The sequence below is a fragment of the Sardina pilchardus genome, chromosome 12 (genome assembly GCF_963854185.1).
Source record: "Sardina pilchardus chromosome 12, fSarPil1.1, whole genome shotgun sequence".
NCBI classification, from domain to species: domain Eukaryota; kingdom Metazoa; phylum Chordata; class Actinopteri; order Clupeiformes; family Clupeidae; genus Sardina; species Sardina pilchardus.
In genome coordinates, this window is record NC_085005.1 from 2606583 (window position 1) to 2626342 (window position 19760).

General features: G+C 42.9%; 1 protein-coding gene across 4 annotated transcripts; it reads right to left on the minus strand.

The window, feature by feature from the left end:
• Positions 1–3728: 3728 nt before the first annotated feature.
• On the minus strand, positions 3729–18581 carry map3k7 (mitogen-activated protein kinase kinase kinase 7). Of its 4 annotated transcripts, none has more exons than XM_062551159.1 (17): positions 17788–18581; positions 17300–17410; positions 17056–17133; positions 16900–16945; positions 16154–16292; positions 15243–15371; positions 14070–14194; positions 13720–13850; positions 13561–13645; positions 12160–12290; positions 11272–11407; positions 10167–10247; positions 7710–7774; positions 7203–7263; positions 6634–6695; positions 6134–6249; positions 3729–5872 (listed from the first exon to the last, which is right to left on the minus strand). In XM_062551159.1, exons 1-17 carry the CDS (start codon positions 17872–17874, stop codon positions 5692–5694), a joined length of 1764 nt encoding a protein of 587 aa, XP_062407143.1. In that variant the 5' UTR covers positions 17875–18581; the 3' UTR covers positions 3729–5691. The 4 variants fall into 4 exon arrangements, with proteins under 4 accessions (XP_062407143.1, XP_062407145.1, XP_062407146.1 ...); XM_062551161.1 differs by having other exon boundaries at positions 17068–17133; positions 17788–18580; XM_062551162.1 differs by lacking the exon at positions 10167–10247.
• Between the last annotated feature and the right edge of the window lie 1179 nt (positions 18582–19760).

Here is a 19760-nt window from a genome sequence, read left to right on the forward strand (position 1 = left end):
ACAAACAGAGAGGAACAGGGCGTGACAGATGAATCATCACTTTTGTGCTCTCTCCGCATGCCTTAGTCTGTCATACATCCGCTCCACTGAGGGCCCCCGTCACCACAAGCATACTTCAGCAATTACCTTTTCGCCCACTCGCTGTCAGTCATATGGCCCATAATAACAGCCTGTCGCACAGGCCCTCTCTCTACACAGCCCTCCCTTGCTTTCTCCGGCGTGGATGTATAACATTTTGTTTTTCACTGTGATGTTTTTTTTAGGATGCTAGAGTTGACTGTGAAAGTTAGACAAGGGAACAATGCATGTGATTTTTCAACAAGATACAGGGTCCAGACTGAGGTTTTTTTTTTTGACCGATAGTAGTGTAGTTCCAGCCTCAGCAAATTCATTTTTTGCACTTCTGGTTAGATGCATTTAGTTGTCTCTGCGCAATGACGATAAAGTTAAATCTTCATGGAAGATTATGGAATAATCTTCATGCATCATATTGCTTACATTGTATGCATGAGCCTTTCATGGAATGTGAGACATGGGTCACAATGCATGTGCACTGTTGCAAAATATACTTCTGCAGACCAAACAAGGAGGAAGCACAAGGTATGAGCAGGAGCTTTTCCCTTCCGCTAGCTTCAGTAAGCCAATTAACATCAGAATTTCCAGACATTTCAGTGAAACATGCACCACTTGGACTTAATTTCACATACAGTAACTGTGATTTTGGGGACAAGCAGCATGTCTGCTATTGGAGTCTAAGGCACTCCCTTGAACTGTATGGTAGGATGTTGTGGAATTTGGGGACAAGCTCTATGGTAATTTTTACAAAATGTTATGTGTGTGCCTCAAGTGCTCATCAATAAGTAAATATTTGTTTTCTTGATTTGATATGTTAGCCTTTTAGAATGAGTTATTGTGCCTGGTGACATCTCATATCAGATTTAGCTTAATAATAATAATAATAATAATAATAATAATAATAATAATGATAATAATAATAATAATAATAATAAAAACTTTTCATTGGCCGTAAACATGGTCAAATCTTCACCAAATTTCAGCACATTTTTCATTTAATCATTCAAAACTATTTTTTTTTTTTTACAGCCTATTGCATTCATTTGTGAATCACACAAGCAGGAAGTGAATGCATATCTTGGCCAATCTTTAGCCAACTGACATTAACTTGCCAGCCCATACAGTCATGCCCTTGACATAATTACATGAAGTTTCCATGGCAACTATACCCTGCTGGGCTGCTTGGCCTCCTCATTGCTGTGTGCAGCTATAGCTATTTTAACTTATTAAAAAAAAAAAAAAATATATATATATATATTTTATACATATATACCACTTTTTCAAGCAGGCTACAGCTAAATTCCTGTTGTAAGCCGCAAAAGGACTCTCTACAAGCTATAATAGTTGTGATGGTGTGTAAACAGAAGTAGTGCCCATAGCAACATTGACATTGATGTGAATGTAAACTTTGCTACAGTTGCTACAATACAGTTCTTTAACACAATGACCAACATTTGAGGAATGAGATTTGCTTTGAACCGGAATAGAAGACATCTGTATTTTTTGTCCATGTTTTGAAGTAATTGCGTCACACACATGGAAACATACACACCGTACAATCTACAGGGCAGCAGAGAATTGCTGCGTATGTGCCTGGTGGCGTGTTTGAAGGAAGAGCGCTCTCAGGATGTATGGTGACAACGTGCTGTTGACTTGTCTTTCATCAGCCATCCTGAGGGGCCCCCTGGGTGTTCCTGCAGAGCTTGCCTTGCTGTCTGCATTTTAAGCAAACTTCAGCTCATTCTGTTGCAAGCAGGAGTGATGAGCAGCTCATTGTCTATACAAGTCTTTGGCCTTCTTCTCTAACCCTTATGAACAGGGCTTATTTAAATACACAAGCCTCTAACTGAGACAGCACAGTTAATTTCCAGTTATGAGATCAGAGGTAGGCCTACATACACATATTACATGCTTAGGGCCTGATTAGAAGAGGACATCCACAGAGAAAAGGAGAGCTTCTGGCAGTAAATTTAATTGGGGAAAAAACGCATGGTTGCTTGATGTAGTTTCTCACTGCATTTCTAAAGGTGTGAAAGTGACACTTCAAAAATAGCAATGACAGATTATCTTTTTCTTTAACCATTCATTTAACCAATCTTAGGAACTAGGAGGAAGGATGATTCTTTCAGTGAAACCAATACATTCATTCTTATGCATAATATTCACATTAGTGCTGATCTGAATCTAAATTTAGAATTATATTTTACCCTCTTATTTGACAGTACAGTGTCCTTGTGGATAAATTATTCAACATTCAAATAATCATTTAAAATGCACAGTGTAAAAAAACAAGATTGACCAGATCAAATTGATTGTGATGTTATTTACAGTGCTCTTTAAGTTTAGTTTTTCATTAATATAGGAGAAACCATCAAACACTTCTGAAGGGTGATGGATATCATCTAGAAAAGATAAACCAGTTTTGAAATAATAGCCCACAGCCACCTTTCAAGCTGGCCTGGGATTCATTCTGATTAATGGAATATATAACTGGAACACTGTGCAATTTATAGACCAATAAGAAGATATTATGACCCAAATTCAGTCCATTACTAAAAACTGCAACATCTCCACCATTTCCTGGCAGTTTCCATGGTTACCACAATAAAAATCTGATGTAAATTTCAAGTGAACTTTTCTTTCCAGCAAAAGATGAATGATGCTTCTTCTCCACAAGTGGCAACTATAGGCTTTAAATAAGGACAAAAAGCATGTTTTGGGAATATCATGTAAAATCACAATTAACAAAATAGTCATATAGATGATCTATAACAGCTCTTACATTTAGCCTAAATGACCATCTTTTTTCTTCCTTTCTTTTTTTTTTTTTTTAAATAAAAAACACCTGTAAAAATACATCTGCATTTGACTCCATTTCTTAGCCCAGTTTTAACGTGTCCGTTCAGCCCGTAGTTTACCTGTTGGGGAAGGTGAGGAAATGACATCACATCCCAATTATGGGCCTACTAGCACCAACTTCACACACTATTAGCATCAACTTCACACACATCATGAAGAAAATACACATTTTATACCTAAATCAAAACACTATTTTCTTGAAATTAATTAACATTTAAAGATGGAAAAACGCTCCTTCACAACAGAACACCCTTTAAAGCACAGGTGTGCTGTGTGGTGTAGCTATATATTTGCTGCAGTTTTTAAATAATAAGCAGCAAAAACATTTATCACCCATGGCTTTATTGTCACCGGTTGAGGTCAGAATCATTTTCTTTGTCTGCGGAGAGCAAGTCTCATTCATCTTGCCTGTGCAGAACCAAGCAGGAGCAGTGGCGCCATCTCCTGGCAGATTTCTTTATGACTGAAATAAGTGCAAGCGCATGACCCGCCCATTTCACTAGACAGCAAATTGGAAGCACTTAATATCTTTATGTCTCTTGAAGAAAGTATAAATAGCCTACACAACCAAAGCATAGACAGATTACTAAACATGTGTGATTGTGAAGTCTTTGTTCAGTTTATTGAAGTTCAGAAGCTCTGCATGTATATTTCAGGAAATTTGTTTTTCTTGTGTGTCAGTTTCCCCTCCTCTGAATCTGAGTCACTCATCAATAGCCTACATGCAACACACACACACACACACCTCAAACACAGAACACACACACACAAAAAAACCTCAAGCAAACACCATGTCCACCTGTTCCATTTTATTGCATGTTGTGATCTTCACTTGCATAATCCCTTGCCCATCATCTTAAGAAATCTAATTTCTTAGCTATATACAGTACAGTTATTGAACATGTGAAAGAATATAGGGGGAAAACCCACTTCTCCAGTTGTGTGATTAACAGCAAACTGAAAACTTCCCATCGCTCCTCAACACTGTTCCATCATCTCACATCCGAGCATGAAAAAAGATTAGCGAACCTTATCTTTGTTGAGAACAACCCTTTGATTGTGCAAAACATCTGAGGGAGAGGGACTTTGTCAGCACTGAGAGAGAGAGTAAAGGGCTGGGCTGCATCTCTCCTCAGAGATCACTTATCTACAGAGACAAGTGAAGTAATGGCATGAAAGGCCAAAGGCAATTTAGCATGTGATGTGTTCCGAGAGGGCCTACCAGAGTTGAGTCTTCATCACTTCTGCTGCACACGTAATAACATCATTCTGTACACATTTCATCCTTATGGCCCACCACTGCAAGTTCTGCTACACATATGATCAAAGTGAGGTGTACATGTACATGAATCATGTCGTGTCCAAGCAACATATCAGGTAAAATGCAAACAATTCAACTCTAAGGCAGCATGTGAACTAAAAATACTTAAAAACAGAGAGGGGGAGACATGTTCCGTACACAAACAGCCCAATCCATGAAAAACAAAGCTCTACGGTGGAGTCAGTGTTTAAATTATTATACAAATTCATCTATGGGATAAAAAAAAAAGACTAAAGAAGAATACTGAAGTCACGATTAACATGTTGAGAGAAAAAAAAACAAAAAAAAACCAGAAACATTTCTTTTCTTCTCTTAAGCAGGTACAATAAGCAACAATCCACTCAAGAGCATCCTTTCAACACCAGCAAATACAGACTAAAAGAAAATTAAAAGCAGGTTATAAATATTGCATCCTTTTTTGAGACCAGACCGAGACTCTCCCTTAGCAAAAACCCTGGAGTGATGTGCAATATATCAATATGCATCCCGCAACACACTGGCAATACTTTCTTTTGGTCAAAAGTGGTGATGGATGCACTTTGAAAAAGGTCACAAGACATATTTGGTGTAAGTTCCCAATAAAAGTAGGGCTAAATGAACAAATAAAATGTGATCCGTTATCAGTTCCACTGTTGAAGTTAAATTTCATTTGCCATTTCTTCTTTCACATTCATGAGGACTATAGTAATACAGTACCAATACCATAGCACTATAGAGGACTAGCAATGTAGTAGTAGTGTTGGACCAGGAGATGATATCAATATGTCTCCTGTACAAAGTGGATGAGCCATTCAGCAGACAATTGTTGAATAACAATGGAGGAAAACACATACATGCTGACCTCTATGGAGAACCCATTTATCCAGCATTTGTCTGCACTACAAACGTGCCACACACACACACACACACACACACACACACACACACACACACACGCACACAAAGACAGACACACTTACACACACACAGACAAGCACCTCACGCATAAAAGGCTCAAATGGGCAAATTGGAGCAAGGCCTAATCGTTTGGTCTTGGAAACTTTGGACAGACCCCTAACGAAACTCATGGCGACCGCCGAGTCCAGGGTGCAAAAAGTGCCCGGTTCCTTTTGTGGTGTCCTGACCCCGGGAGATGCGATCATGTAGCATGCACGGATGGAGCAGACTGCAGCTCTCTTTAGACGTACAATGGAGGGTGGACTAGTTCCACTGTAATGCAGAAGGGTGGGAACAAAGTTAGCAGTCACGTTGGGAGGGCTTTGACACTTGACTAGATCTAATCCCAAACACAAGGAGAGGGCTTTGAGCATACTGTCTGTGTAGGCGAGTGTTTGCGCGTGTGGTTGTGTACGTGTGTGTGTGTACGTGTGTGTACGTGTGTGTGTGTGTGTGTTGATTGGGTAGCGAGAGCTCCGTGGGAGGCGCGGGGGTTCCCATCAGGACGTGCCCTGCCTCTTCTGCTGCTGCGCGCGGATCAGCTCCAGCTGCTTCTTGCACTTCTGGTAGTAGGTGGACAGCGACTTGTTCTCCTCCAGCAGCTTCTTGTGCTCCTGCACCAGGCGCGACGTGTTCTGCTGGTCCTTCTCGTCCTGGTCCAGCTCCGCGATCAGCTCCTTCCTGCAGGAGGCCAAGCAGGAGCGCGCACACACACACACACACACACACACACACACACACACACACAACACAGATTAGGCCGCTCACGCGCTCATTTATGCTTTATCTGCAAAGCGATCCATCAAAGCGCTTCAAGGGACAGTGGAGCCAGCACTTTTAGAATCACAAAGATGTATAGAGAGAGCAAAGCATCTGGGTGTCTCAAACATATCCATGCCTACTGTGCAGTTCTACAACTGTATCTGATTAACATGTACTTACTTTCTCTGGATCAGCAAGGCAATTTCGGTCTGGACTTTCAAGTACTCCTGTGCCATTTTGCAGTGCTGCTCGAACACAGCCATGGATTCTTTAGAGTTGGGACATGGAGCCAGGGGCTGGAAATAACCACATAATCAAACCACTGGTTGATTTCACAGCTCCAGGCGTGTTAGACTGCAGTGCACAGGGTATTTATACTAATGATCAAAATCAGCCTAATGTCGGTAAAAATACACACTCCAGAAACAGATTACCAAGAAGCTCACTCCTCAACACGACATCATTTAACAGAAAGGATGCTTTTAATTCTTTAAATGACTGACATTTGTATTAGCTTTCTGTGTGTGGCATACAGCACATCATTCTTCATCAGTCAAGAAAATGCCTTTTGTTGTTCATGCAAACTGAAACTACTGCAGAGTGATGGTCATGCTTTGACAACACTCTTATTGTGCATGTAGCCTATGGATCTTCAGCAGGATGCTGGAGACGAGTCGTACCTGCAGCTGGTGGTCTAGAGTCAAATATGCCATGGGAATGGAGTTGTCTGAGCCGTTGGTATCTGTGGACACAAGAGCAGTTTGTTTGGATCAAGGCTTGCTGCAAGCAAACTCAAGCCTTTTTTTATCAACAGAGATGACAGGATTCTCGACAGAAATAACCCTTCACACCGACAGAAGCAAGAGCTTTAAATCATTGATGAGGCTTATGCAATGTCTGCAATTCAGTGGATACAGCTAGCCAGCTCCCTATCACAACAGAGCCAAAGCTGAACATGTTGGATTTAATATTACGCTCATTAGATTTCACCCCAAGATGAACATAGTCTCCCTCAAAGGCACCAAGAAATATCTCTCTGCATTACTGCAAAGGGTCATATATACTGCAGCATCCTTATGCAAGATTTATGGAAGACAAATGGTTTGGCCTTTTGTGTCTCCATTTATGGTATTAACATATATTAATAAAGAGTAGTCATTATCGTAGTAAGTGGAGTTGAACAGTGATTGCATTATTGACAGGAGAGCTCTTCTGCAGAGAGGAGAGATGTGAAAAGTGGCAGCCTTGCCTGTCTTGTCTGGAGTAATCCTCACGCTGGGGCTGGAAGACCTGCTGCTGCTCCTACTCCCCTGTAACACCGCCACCCCCACACACAAGCGCAGACACACACACACACACACACACACACACACACGTCATGGGCTTGGTCTCAGACATCTTCACTGAGGTCATGCATTCTTGGGAGTGTGTTTTACAACAGCAGTTGTAACCCAGTGCAGTGCAGTGTGTCACCCATGCTATGCAGGCAGACAACAAGCACAAAGCAAGGGGAGGAACAGTCAATATTCTATCAGAAAATCAGTATGGGTTGGAGACACATCCAAAAAATAGCTAAACACAGTAAACGAAAGATATCCGTGTACAGGACGTCTGTTCAAGAGCTGTTTTGTAATGAGACAGACATGAATGATGTGCCCTTAGAAATATCTATAGCAATGAGGGCCACTTGTGCGTTGTTAAAGAGACCATCTCCTCCATATTCCGTGCGTATGTGTGTGTTTGATGGGAGTCTTACCTGAGACTCGGTGACGACCCCTGGGAGGTCCTGCACAGATCTGCGTCTCTGAGACTCACAGGTAGCTGAGAAGGAGGACAGACAGAGAAGCAAAAACAGAGAGACAGTGAGATAGACAGGGAAACAGGGCGGATGGGCTCAGAGCAAGAGAGGAAGACAGAAAGACAGGGAGTGAGGGAGGGGGAGAGAGAGAGAGAGAGAACGGAGAGAAAGAGAGAAGACCAGCGTAGTGCGCTGTAATGTTGAGTGAGTTGTGTCTGTGTGCCATCACAGGGCAAGCCTCTGTGGGTCCAGACACTGACGTGGGGACAGCTGCACAGACTTAACTGGCCACTCTGACATGTGCTCTAATGTGGCCATAATGTGACCAACACCCTCCCCTTATATCCCAACACACACACACACACACACACACCACTCACACACAGAAACAGCACCACATACCACAACTTCCACATAGACAGTTAAGCTGGCACACTTTGGTCAGCTTCTGTCACATGTGAGACCAGACCTTATTTTTTCTTCTCTTCTGAGGGGCTGGGAGGGAGGGAGGGAGGTGTGTGTGTGTGTGTGTGTGTGTGTGTGTGTGTGTGTGTGTGTGTGTGTGTTGGGGAGACACTGAGGGTTGCTCTATTTCAGGGAGCTGACAGTGTGGGTGGGATACAGACACAAGCAGAAGACAACTCCTGGCTCTACTCCCACTACTTCATACTCTGCTACCAAACACTCAGCTGGGGGGGAAGGAGAACATTGGGATGTCCACCTGATAGCAGAACGCACAAATAGCTTCAAGTGGGGAAAGGAAAGCTTTGCAGTGTTGATTTCATACTAATTTGGTCAAATCACTGCACCGGCTTGGAATCGCTTGGGAGATCTGAGATTCAAACAAATGAAAATTTTCACTATACTGAATTGTTGCAGTACTGAATGCTGAACATTCTATTTAATTTTGGGGCGTTTAGTTTATGACAGATGGGGTTGGAAAGTTAATGTAAAAGTATAAATCTTAATATCAAATAGGTTGAGAAACAGTACTGTCCCACCTGATGCTACAGGCATAAAATCTTAAGACATGGTTAGCAAATGAACATAGTAATGTAATTTGGTAAAACAGCACTGAACCTCATTCCACTGGTGCGTTTGTGTGTTGCCTGCAATGTATGGACTGTGGCTGTCAGTACAATCAAGTGGATCTTTTTAAATGCATTTTGTCAACACATCGACATGTTTATCGTGCGCCAAACATAGCAGTTCTCATTTTGCATGAGGTACGTAACGGTCATGTAGTGAGAACAAAAGGCCTGCTATTTATGCCTACGTCAAATGAATAATGTTTCTGTAGCTGAGCTTGGGAAATGCGCGTTGTCACCTGCACACTAACTCATGTTGAGTTAATAAAGATGTGAGTGAGCAGCACATATAAGGACATACAGGTGAGCTCATGCAACACCAACGGGAGCCCCACTTCGTTCGCCTCCCCTGGACGTGAAACATGTAGTAGCATGCAGGACATGGTTCATGCAGCTATGTTCCAGATGCACTATGGACTCTTTCTCCTGAGCGCCTCGTGACTGTCCCCATTTCCCTCTGACTGCTCACGGGGTAAGAATAGCAGTGACCCTAAATGTGAGGGAAATTAATCAAAATGACTTTTGGCTGAGTTAATGAACGCAAGGCTAAGCCTCCACCGTGTCCTTTCCACATGAGAGACAAGGACGACCCAGAAGCCCCGGCACCGGCTCTCCTCCACCGACAGCAGCAAAGCAACACAGACAAGCCCACGGGCCGGCTAATGAGTTCATCAGGCCACATCCACGTCACCTCGCACCTCCCATCCTGAGTCCAGCCATGGAGAACCAGAGCAGAGCGCTTAAGGTGCACATCTGCCTGCCAGCCCTCACAGGAACACCAGTCATGCTGGCAACTTTCGAATTGAGCTTTTCTTGGATCTAACCAGGACTTAAGATCAAATACAGAACTCTAGTATAATGGAGGATCATTTTGAGGAGGGCAGGGGGGCTTTTTTGGCTCTGAAGTAAATTTGTATCTGGATGAAAGTGACTTTGATGCATCAAATTGCTGGAGTCTGAACTCTGGTGATCAGGATCTTGAGGCTGGAGGATGACGTAAGATGCAAGCAAAGAATGAAGCTCATCAATGTACCACACAAGAGAGGAACAGAGAACAACAATGTGAGTGTTACTCCAGGCTCGGCACAAATGTACAACAAATCCAGCACAAAAGAGAGGCTGATGCTAGAGGTGACTGACGAGAAACCACAAGGCCAAGGTTGGGATTTCTCTGGTCAAGCCCCTGCAGTGATCGGCCGTTGGCTTGAGGTTTTCTGTCCTGGAGTAACAGACACTGGACTCATAGGTCAGAGCAACCTTCTGATTGAGCTGGAGTGTCAACTATCCAGGCACCAGGAAGCTGGGCGGTGGTGCACACTGCTGGTACCTGTGACGACGATCTTGGGGACATCAAGAATGGTGCCAAACGACGCCGTTTTACGGTGACCTCGTTTATACTGGGGGCGTGCTGCAAAAATACACATACACACACACACAGAGCTGCGTACACAGGCATGCAGACTACACAGAAACAGGGAGCACAAGCTTGCAGGAGGGGCACTTTCCCCCTCCACAAGTCCTCCTAACCTTTGCCCCCACCCATCCATCCCCCCCATCCCCCCACCCCCATCCCCCCAATCCCCACTAGCGCTGGGGGGGCATGCAGGGCAGACATGCACAGCAGCGGGCAGAGTGAGCGTGACTGCGACAGCAGGGGCACAGGAGACCTGCGGGCATGCGGTCAGGAGACAACGCTGCTCAGATGGGGACCGTGAGGAGTGAAGCCAATATGCAGCTCTAACTGGGCACCACCTGCATACTGACCTGATCAACGGGTTTGGAAGGATTGAATACACAACATACACATTAAGTTACCAGTTATTGCAAACATTAAGTGGTGGTGAGCATTTGTAGCTGGTTATACATTATTAATTACTGGACAGAAAAGAATAAAAACACAATTAGTGGCAATGAAGTTACATGTATTGGAAAAGTACTGAAGAATTAAATTAAAAACATGAATTAATTTTTTCAAAGCGGGCAGACATTTTCAAGCCAATTTGATGAGCGGACCACCGCTGTTTTTAATTTCAGCATAAGCATATTTCTGTGTAAGGTTGGTTAGGAAAATGGGAAGCTTTTATGTAGAGACTCTTTAAAGTCTGTGCAGATGAACTGATTGACATAACGTGGCCTGCCTGTAAGCCTCAATGTTAACATTCAGAGAGGAATCTTCCACATAAAAGAACAAAACAAGACGTGAGGCCCACATAAGGAGAGACGAAGCACTGTAACCTACCTCTGCCTCTCACACAAACACGAGAGAGGGATTATATTACAGCACAACGTTCCCCATTGTTATTGTCATTTGCAAACAAAAAAAGGCATATATTTTTAAATATATTTTAGCATCAGTATGGTAGTGTATAGGGGTTTATGCTGTATATGGTGCATACCATACGGTCTCTGTATGCATGTGTACATAATGTTACCTGCAGGAGAAAAGGCATTCTCTGAGAGGTCGGCGCTCATTCTCTTGCTGTCGGAGGAGGGCAGGCACTGTGTTCTCCCGGAAAGGCTCTCCACACTGCCCCCCCTGGACAGGGGCAGGCTGCGCAAGGGGTCCGGCTGGCAAGAAGAGCAAATGTCACCACAGTGATCCAGAACATGACTGAGTTTCCTTTGGTCCTGTGTGCTGGGTAACCTAGCTACCCATATCGGCCGCATGTTGCAGACCGATTATCGAACCCTATTAGATAACTTTCAATAGGCTGTGAAGTCTTAGTAGACAGGCAGTGAAGTGAACTCAGTGCCATTACAAACAACCCAATAATCTGTGAAGCCTCTCAACTGGCCTGGGCAAATGTTGGCAGATTGAAGCAGACAATAGTGGAATCAGTTGATTGACTTTAACTTTGTAATCCCCTTTCAATAGTGATGTAAGGCCAGCAATTTACATACCTAAACCTGTGGGAAGGTGTCATATTGCCAAAAGAGTCTGTGATCAGCAGCACCCCGTTTATACATGAACTAGAAAGTCTATGGTTTCAGCTGCCATTTCTCGTCACCCTGCAGAAGGCCTAACACAGGCCCGGGCCTCCCCTGGACTGGACCTGAACTCTAACTTGTCAAAGGAGAAATGATAATCTGCTCGTGTCTGATCATTTTAAAAATCTCCATGCGAGAAATACAGTATTGTCAGTTGTAGAACAGTAAAGTTACTGCACATGATGTTTCCGTAACCTTGGATATTTGAAGCCCTCTCTGATGAGATGCAGCCCTGCTCTCAGATCAGAGAGATGCCCTGGTGATCAGCAGAGGCTGAAGCTAAATGGGGAGGGTCTCTACCATCTTTAAGATGAGGACAAATGATATGCTACCTTTGGTTTGATGGGTGCGCACTTTGTCTCCATGATCTTGATGGTGTCATTGCTCCCTGGAGAGTTACTGTGTTCCATATTGTTGTCACTCTTGTTGCTGGTGCTGGTGCAGGTGTAGTCCACATATGAGCCTGAGATCGCACAGAGAAACACATCTGCCATCAACAGTGGAACATGGAAAGCTTTTTGGCTCTAAGCTCTCCCCCAAAACTGAAGCGAATGCAACTGCAATAAGGAGGAGCGATGTGAGGCGATGTGTGGGACAGTGCAGTGTTTATTCATTCATTGGTGTTGCTATTGGTGTAAAAATGTGCATGCATTGGGAATTTTGCTGGGAAGGAGTCTAACTTGTTTTTACACACTCAAGGCAGTTTCCTAATCTTAGAGTAGACGGGCAGTAGCAACTAGCTGAAATCAGCAACTTCCTGCTAGACCAGGAGGACAGCTTGTATCGGCACCAACATTCCTAATGTAACTGCTGCTGTTTCACTACTAGCTATTGCCATGAACAACCTAGCAGGGCAATAAGGAATTTATTTTATTCTCAATGGTATTGAAGATATATGGCTGGTGTCATAAACGTATTACATTTTAATATCAAGCCTAATACCAAGCAATTTGAGTGACAAAGAATTAATTTTAAAATTCTGCTCTTTGTTTATAAAGCCTTACATGACTTAGCACCTCAATACATCTGTGATCTCTTAATTCCTTACTGTCCTCCTAGACCTCTTCGTTCTTCCTCACAATGTCTTCTTTCTATTCCCTCTGCTTCACTTAAATCCAAAGGTGACAGAGCTTTTTCTGTCTATGCCCCCCAACTCTGGAATAGCCTTCCTGATACTGTCAAATCTTGCCCCACTATTACTAGCTTTAAATCCAACTTAAAGACTTACCTCTTCTCCCTAGCTTTTAACACTCCCTGACCTCTCCACCTCTCCCTCAAATGTTTTCCTTTTTGTTTATCTCCACTGTTGTGTTAACTTCTTAACTTTTCTTTAATTTCTTATTTGTTTTTATTTTTAGTTTCTATGTTTCATTAATATTATCACAATGCCCATCCTTTTGCCTACTAATATTGTATTATTATTATTATTGTTATTATTATTGATGATTATTATTATTGTTATTTATTTGTTCTATGTAAAGCACTTTGGTGCAATGCTGTTGCTTTTAAATGTGCTATATAAATAAAATTTGACTTGACTTGACTTGACATGATGGTGCTATGCGATGCATGCTGCTCTGCACAGGTAGTATACCATATGACCAACAGCCCATACATTTTTGTGTAAGTCTGTGTCTACTGCCAATTCTGTGGAGATGACCTAGCTAGGTCCTGAGCACTGAACATGTGGAAATATAAGGGTTAGTGTGTCCTGTGAGGTGTGCTGGGAGTACCTGTGCTGGTGGCCGAGTTGCTCTGTCCTTCATCTGAATACTGCTGGTATGGGTACTGCAGGGGCTCGTCAGCTCGGGGGAAGTACTGCCAATGAGAGGAGAGCATGAGACACTCGGCGCTTTGCTGGAGGACACATGTAGAGATGGAACAGTGTGTACCTTCATCAGGTGGACCATGATCTTCACGATCTCCTCCATGGAGGGCCGCTGTGACGGGTCTTTGGACCAGCAGCGGGTCATCAGACTCTCGATGGGCTTGGGCAGGTTCTTGATAAGTGGTGGGCGTGTGCCTGCCAGCCAAACAGAAACCCACAACTGAATCAGATTTTCAAAATACATTTTACAAAACCCAAACCACTACCATCTGAAAATATTCCAACACAAACATGTGCTACAAATAGTGTAAAACTATGTCGCTTGCCCCCTAGATTTATGTAATTACTTATTCAGGTTCTCAGGTACTGCCAGTCACAGTCATAAGCCCGCCCTGTCGTCTGTGCCTCACTCACCATTGTGGACGGCCCACATGATGCGGAAGGCTGGGCCTCCTATCTCATCAAAGGGCTTCCGGCGAGTGATGACCTCCCAGAGGATGATGCCCCAGCTGAACACGTCACACTTCTCACTGTAATTACTGCCTGCACACACAAAGACCACAGCTAGTCATGGTTGCTCATAGACAAACACACACTCACACCAAGCACCCAGTAGACCCTTCAAAATGAAGCAGAGCCTGCTCTTGGCACAGCCCTATGATGGCATAAAGCATCTCTCTGTGGCACTTTTAAGATGAGAGAGAGGGGAGAGAGAGGGAGTGAGTGAGTGAGTGAGTGAGGGAGAGACAGACACTTCCAGGGGAGGCAGAAGCACTTTTATCTTGTCTGCACCTTTTGAACAGGCGTGAAGAAAACAAGGAGGCAATTTTCTCAAGCAGCGCCCCTGGTAAACTAGCGCGGCGCATTATTGTGAAATTAAACTGTATCACACACAAGCACCTTCTGAGAGGCAGCACAGAAGGCCTTTGATAAACTGTTGTTCCAAGTGATGCAAATGAGCAGCGAGCAGTTTGGGATCGGGGACAAATACGATGTTTAATTGTGTGGGAGCCCTGCTCCTTCCCACACAAACAAGATAATGACTAACTGTTCATTTACATTTCCACTTAACCTGTTGACAGGGGAGGGCGTCTAGGCTCACTTTTTAAATTGCAGAACATTAACAGCTTAAATGAGGGAAAAAATGAAAAGTAGGAGCATAATTTGCCTTTCATTTATCTTTGGGAAGAAACTTTGCAATTACTGCAGAATGCAATCACATCTAAATCTCATCTAGAGTCTCTTGAACATCTAATTTGTTCTCATAGGTTCAACGACTAAAGTGAAATACAAGGAAGTACCCAACACTAAAATCAAACAAGTCAACATTCTTCACATACTCACATATTAATTCACTCATCTCTGAAGTCACAGAGAATATAGGACCATGATGGTTTCATCAAGCTCACTGATGCAAACCATACAATATAAGCTTTTCCGTAGGTATGGTGGCGACACCAACTCTGGAGGCAGCGATGGCAAATGTGTCTGATTAGCTTGTCTGTGAAGTGTCCCAGAGGCTGAGTGACAGGACCCTGACAGCGATGGTCTCAAATCATTTTTGCATGCTTGACATGTTTCCAATACTTGCCTTCAAACACCTCAGGGGCCATCCACGCAGCGCTGCCTTTATTGTTAGTCATATGGGTCTGAATGTCACACGCTGTTCCAAAGTCACAGATCTTCAGCACCGTGCCATGAGCTACCAGAAGGAGGCTAAGGAAGAAAGAAAGAACGAAAAAAACACATTACAAAAACAACATCCCCATTTTGGAGATCTTCCTCATATTAGTGTTTTTTGATACAGAGCATCTATATTTACTCGGTCCATTTAGCAAACAATGCACATAACCCTTGTGAAATGGTAATAAAAGTAAGAGAGGGACAGCATGAAGGTTGTGGACAACAGAGTCAACACACTGTGGTGCCAGGCTATCGTGCCACAGTTCTTCCCAGGAACTCGAGGTCAGGTCTCTAGGAAACAGACCAGCTGGTCAGTCCCACAGTGCACTGCCAGGGACTTTTCATCATTTGAGCCTAATAAATAACCCTCTGCAGCCACACTCAACAAGTCTGTTTGTGGCACACAATAAACCGCACAATTCTTCCAACTCAAATGGCACAAGACACGAAGGGGAAAAACAGCAGAGTGCACGTACACACAACTTCTTTGAAGATCCTTATCTTAGGAAAGTAGAGGTACAAGTGAGTAGACTGTTCTATATGCAACGCTAAAATATTCTAAAAAGTAGATAGTATATAGGCCACTATTTGACTTCTCTTGGCAGAAAATAATGAACCTAAAAAAATGGCCCTACTTTAAATGGCAGAAGTGCAGAGTACCACATGGAACAGAGGGAAGCAGAGTAAGGGAGAGACACATATAGTGACACATATATAGCCTCCACAGAGGGAGAGAGTGTACAGTGACAGGACTCAGGGGAGGAGGAATGGGAGAGAGTGCTGGGCTAGCAGAGATACGGAGGTGAAGAGCGTACTTGGGTGGCTTGAGGTCCCTGTGAATGAGAGCCTTTGGTTTCATGCCATGTAGATAGGAGACTCCCTGGGAGCATTGTAAACACCAGCTCATGGCATGGGAGGCCGTGTAATGGGGGAGGGGTTCGGCACCATGCAGCACTGTGAACAGAGAGTGCAGTCACTAACACAATCACATATTCGCGTTCACACACAATCACACACAGTATCACAACCTGACACACACATATATGGATATACTGGTGTAATCAAACAAACACAACCCACAGACAGCTCACAGCAACAATCACATGTCCTCACACTCACAGAATCATCTCAATTTACATATGGGCATAATCACACAGAGAGGTGCTTATAAACACATGTGGACACTGGAGAACCATAACCACAGACAATCACAACGTAAAAGCCTCCCACGCATAGGTGTACAAGACAACCAAACACTTTTACACGCAACAAGAATATAGAATCAATGTTCAAGCTATATCACACAACAGAAAACTTCTTTGGTTTGTGTGTACACATGCCAAAAAAAGGGACTCAGGTAGATAACAATGGGTTACAACTTAACCATACATTTAGGGGTGGAAAAAAGTGTAGGACTTTAGGATTACCCTCACCTTGGACAAAAATCTACCTCAGACACAAGTATATTTGAGAAGTAAATCGCTGCCTTAACAACCAATTATTGACTGGATCATTTTCAACCCAAACAGCAGGTGATCAACAAAAAAAGTGAGGAACTCACCATTATACAGAGAGCCACCCTCTGCATATTCCATTACCAGACATACCTTGGAGCAGATAAGAAAATACGATTATTTTAGTGTGGGACCAATTAATCATAGACATAAACAGCTCCTACCGACCAAACCGATGTGCAAAGGTGTGCTGCGCAACGTGCCTCTGAACTTACTGGGTTGTTGCATGAGCCATACAACTTCACAATGTTGGGATGGTTCACACGAGAGAGCTGCCGCAACTGTGAAACAAATCATGGAACATTTCCACAACATCCTACTCCATTTCAAACCAAACAATAAACAACTCATTTCACTTCATGACGGTGAAGAGATATAGCACTGTGAGTTGTTGATTGGACTTTCATAGTGTATCTTCATTTTCACCACTTTAACAGGGACAGTTACCTCCACTTGAAAGGCTTTCCTCTCAGATTCACTCTCTATCGTTTTGATTGCGACATCTTTGCCTCTCCACTTGGCTTTACAAACAACACCAAAGGCACCTCGGCCCACCACCTGTGAATGGAGAGTTTGTTGTGAAGTATGTACATAGTAGATCACAGCCTACATATTTCATTACTAACAGGAATCGAATTATCACTGGTTGTACTGATAGTAGTAGGGATATCTGAATATGATACAAAAATGTTACTCTACAGGAAAACAACAACAGTAAGCATTTACAAACTTCCTAACAGCCAACACTGTAAACTGCGCAGCAAGATTATCTGGAGAAACAGTTTTTGCCTGTAGCCTACAACAGACGTTGTTGGCAAGCTAACGTTTATCATTGCTTACAAGGGGAAATGTTTGGGTCTCTGCGGGACACCTGACCGTGTAGGAAAGGTGTAAAACTGGCTAACTTAAATTCCTCAATGAACAAAGACACTCACCTCTTCAACGTCAATATCCCTATAATCGATTTCTTCAAAAGGATATCCAGGTGGTGTTTCAATCATATCGGCAGAAGGAACAGACATTGCTAGCTACTACGCTAGCAATTCATTAAAACCAATGATTGTAATTTCAATAAAAAAAAATATCTGAACTAAGAAAAGCTAAGCTTTCACCGGTGCTACCGATAACTACAGGTATGCAACGTTACCGTTTCTCGAAAGAAATATGTAACTTTACGAACTCTACAGCCACAGGCTAACTAGCCAGTTAGCTACTCTGGTCTGTCAGCCCAAATATCTTGACGGCTAACAAGCAATACACATAGCTGTTATCTCGACGCGAGACCTGTAGTAGAACAGACTCCACAGACTTCGCTATGCCCAGGCGAGCCAGTATTGCTAAAACAAACTTTAACCGTTGACACAAAGCATACAATGGGCAACAGAAACAAGGAGCTAGCTAACGTTAGAACAACTACGTTAGGCCGCTTGCTGGCCTGGTTACATTAGCTAGATAGCTTGCTACAGCCTAGGGATGAAGTAACAGTCCCTCGCCGTAGACTGTTCGTCCCTCATAAGCTTAGTCGCTCGTGACATGGGGTATAATTTATCTTACATTTGCGATAACAACGTATCTAAATAGTCCGTTCGGCAAAAAAAACATTTTCGCTCCATTTGAGAACGGGTTACAACTTTAAAGTTACGTCTTCCATTGGTTACTTTGTTTTTTTCCCGCAATGGCTGTAGCAGCTCCAGGAAGTGCGTGTCCCCTTGAATTCTGCCCCTCCAGCTCAGTGTCAGCATTGCCTCAGATATGCGATCAAATATCAAGTCAAGACAAAGTAACCTAGTAATGCGACAAAGTGGAAAGGTTTGGTACAGGTAGGCCTAATTAACCTTTTCCAAACTATACTGCTATGCTATTCTTTTTCATGCCACACTGAATAGTCTCACATATTAGGCTACTCACTTTGATCTATTTTAAAACCAGGTAATTTTTTTGGGATTGACCAATTTCCAAGATTTAGCTCTAGCTCTACATAATATTCCTGTTCTAAGAGATCCTTAAAGTAACTTAAAAGTATATTTCAACACAAGCACAACTGAGTTCACTCAATTTCAAAATGCATATTTTTCAAAAAGCTTTTCAGCTCAGTTTAAATGCAGGCATTAGGATACATAGGCTACCCTATACCAAATTGTCAGTTAGCCTAGGCTACCTCAAACCAAGTCTTGACCTGTTAAAATGCAAAGACGACACCAGAAGATCATACAGCATGTCTAGAAATGAGCTGTTGGCTTAGATATTTTCAGTTTTTGTTGTTTTATCATGGTTTTCTGGTTTGATCTTCACCCGTTTTTAGATATGAACTGTCAGGTGTCTACTTCATCAAATGCATGGACTTGTTGAAAGGGAAATATGTGAGAAGCCCGATCGTGAAACATAGGCTAGGTGCTGGTCAATTAGAATATCATGACAAAAACATAAAACAAAAAAAATAAAATCCGAATTTCAGTAATTCCATTCAAAAAGTGATTGTATAATGTATAGGCTACATTAATTCCACACACACAGCCACTGATGCATTTCAAGTGTTTTATTTTTTATTATTAGGCCTACTGACAACTAATGAAAACTCAAAATTCAGTATCTCAGAAAAGTAGAATATTGTGAAAAGGTTCAATATTGAAGACAGCTGGTGCCACACTCTAATCAGCTAATTAACACCTGCAAAGGCCGACTGGAAGACTGCTGACTTGACAGTTGTCCACAAGACGACCATTGACACCTTGCACAAGGCAAGACACAAAAGGTCATTGCTAAAGAGGCTGGCTGATCACCTAGCTCTGTGTCCAAGTTAATGAATAGAGAGGGCAAGGGAAGGAAACGATGTGGTAGAAAAAGTGTACAAACAATAGGGATAACTGCACCCTGTAGAAGATTGTGGAACAAAACCCATTAAAAAAAT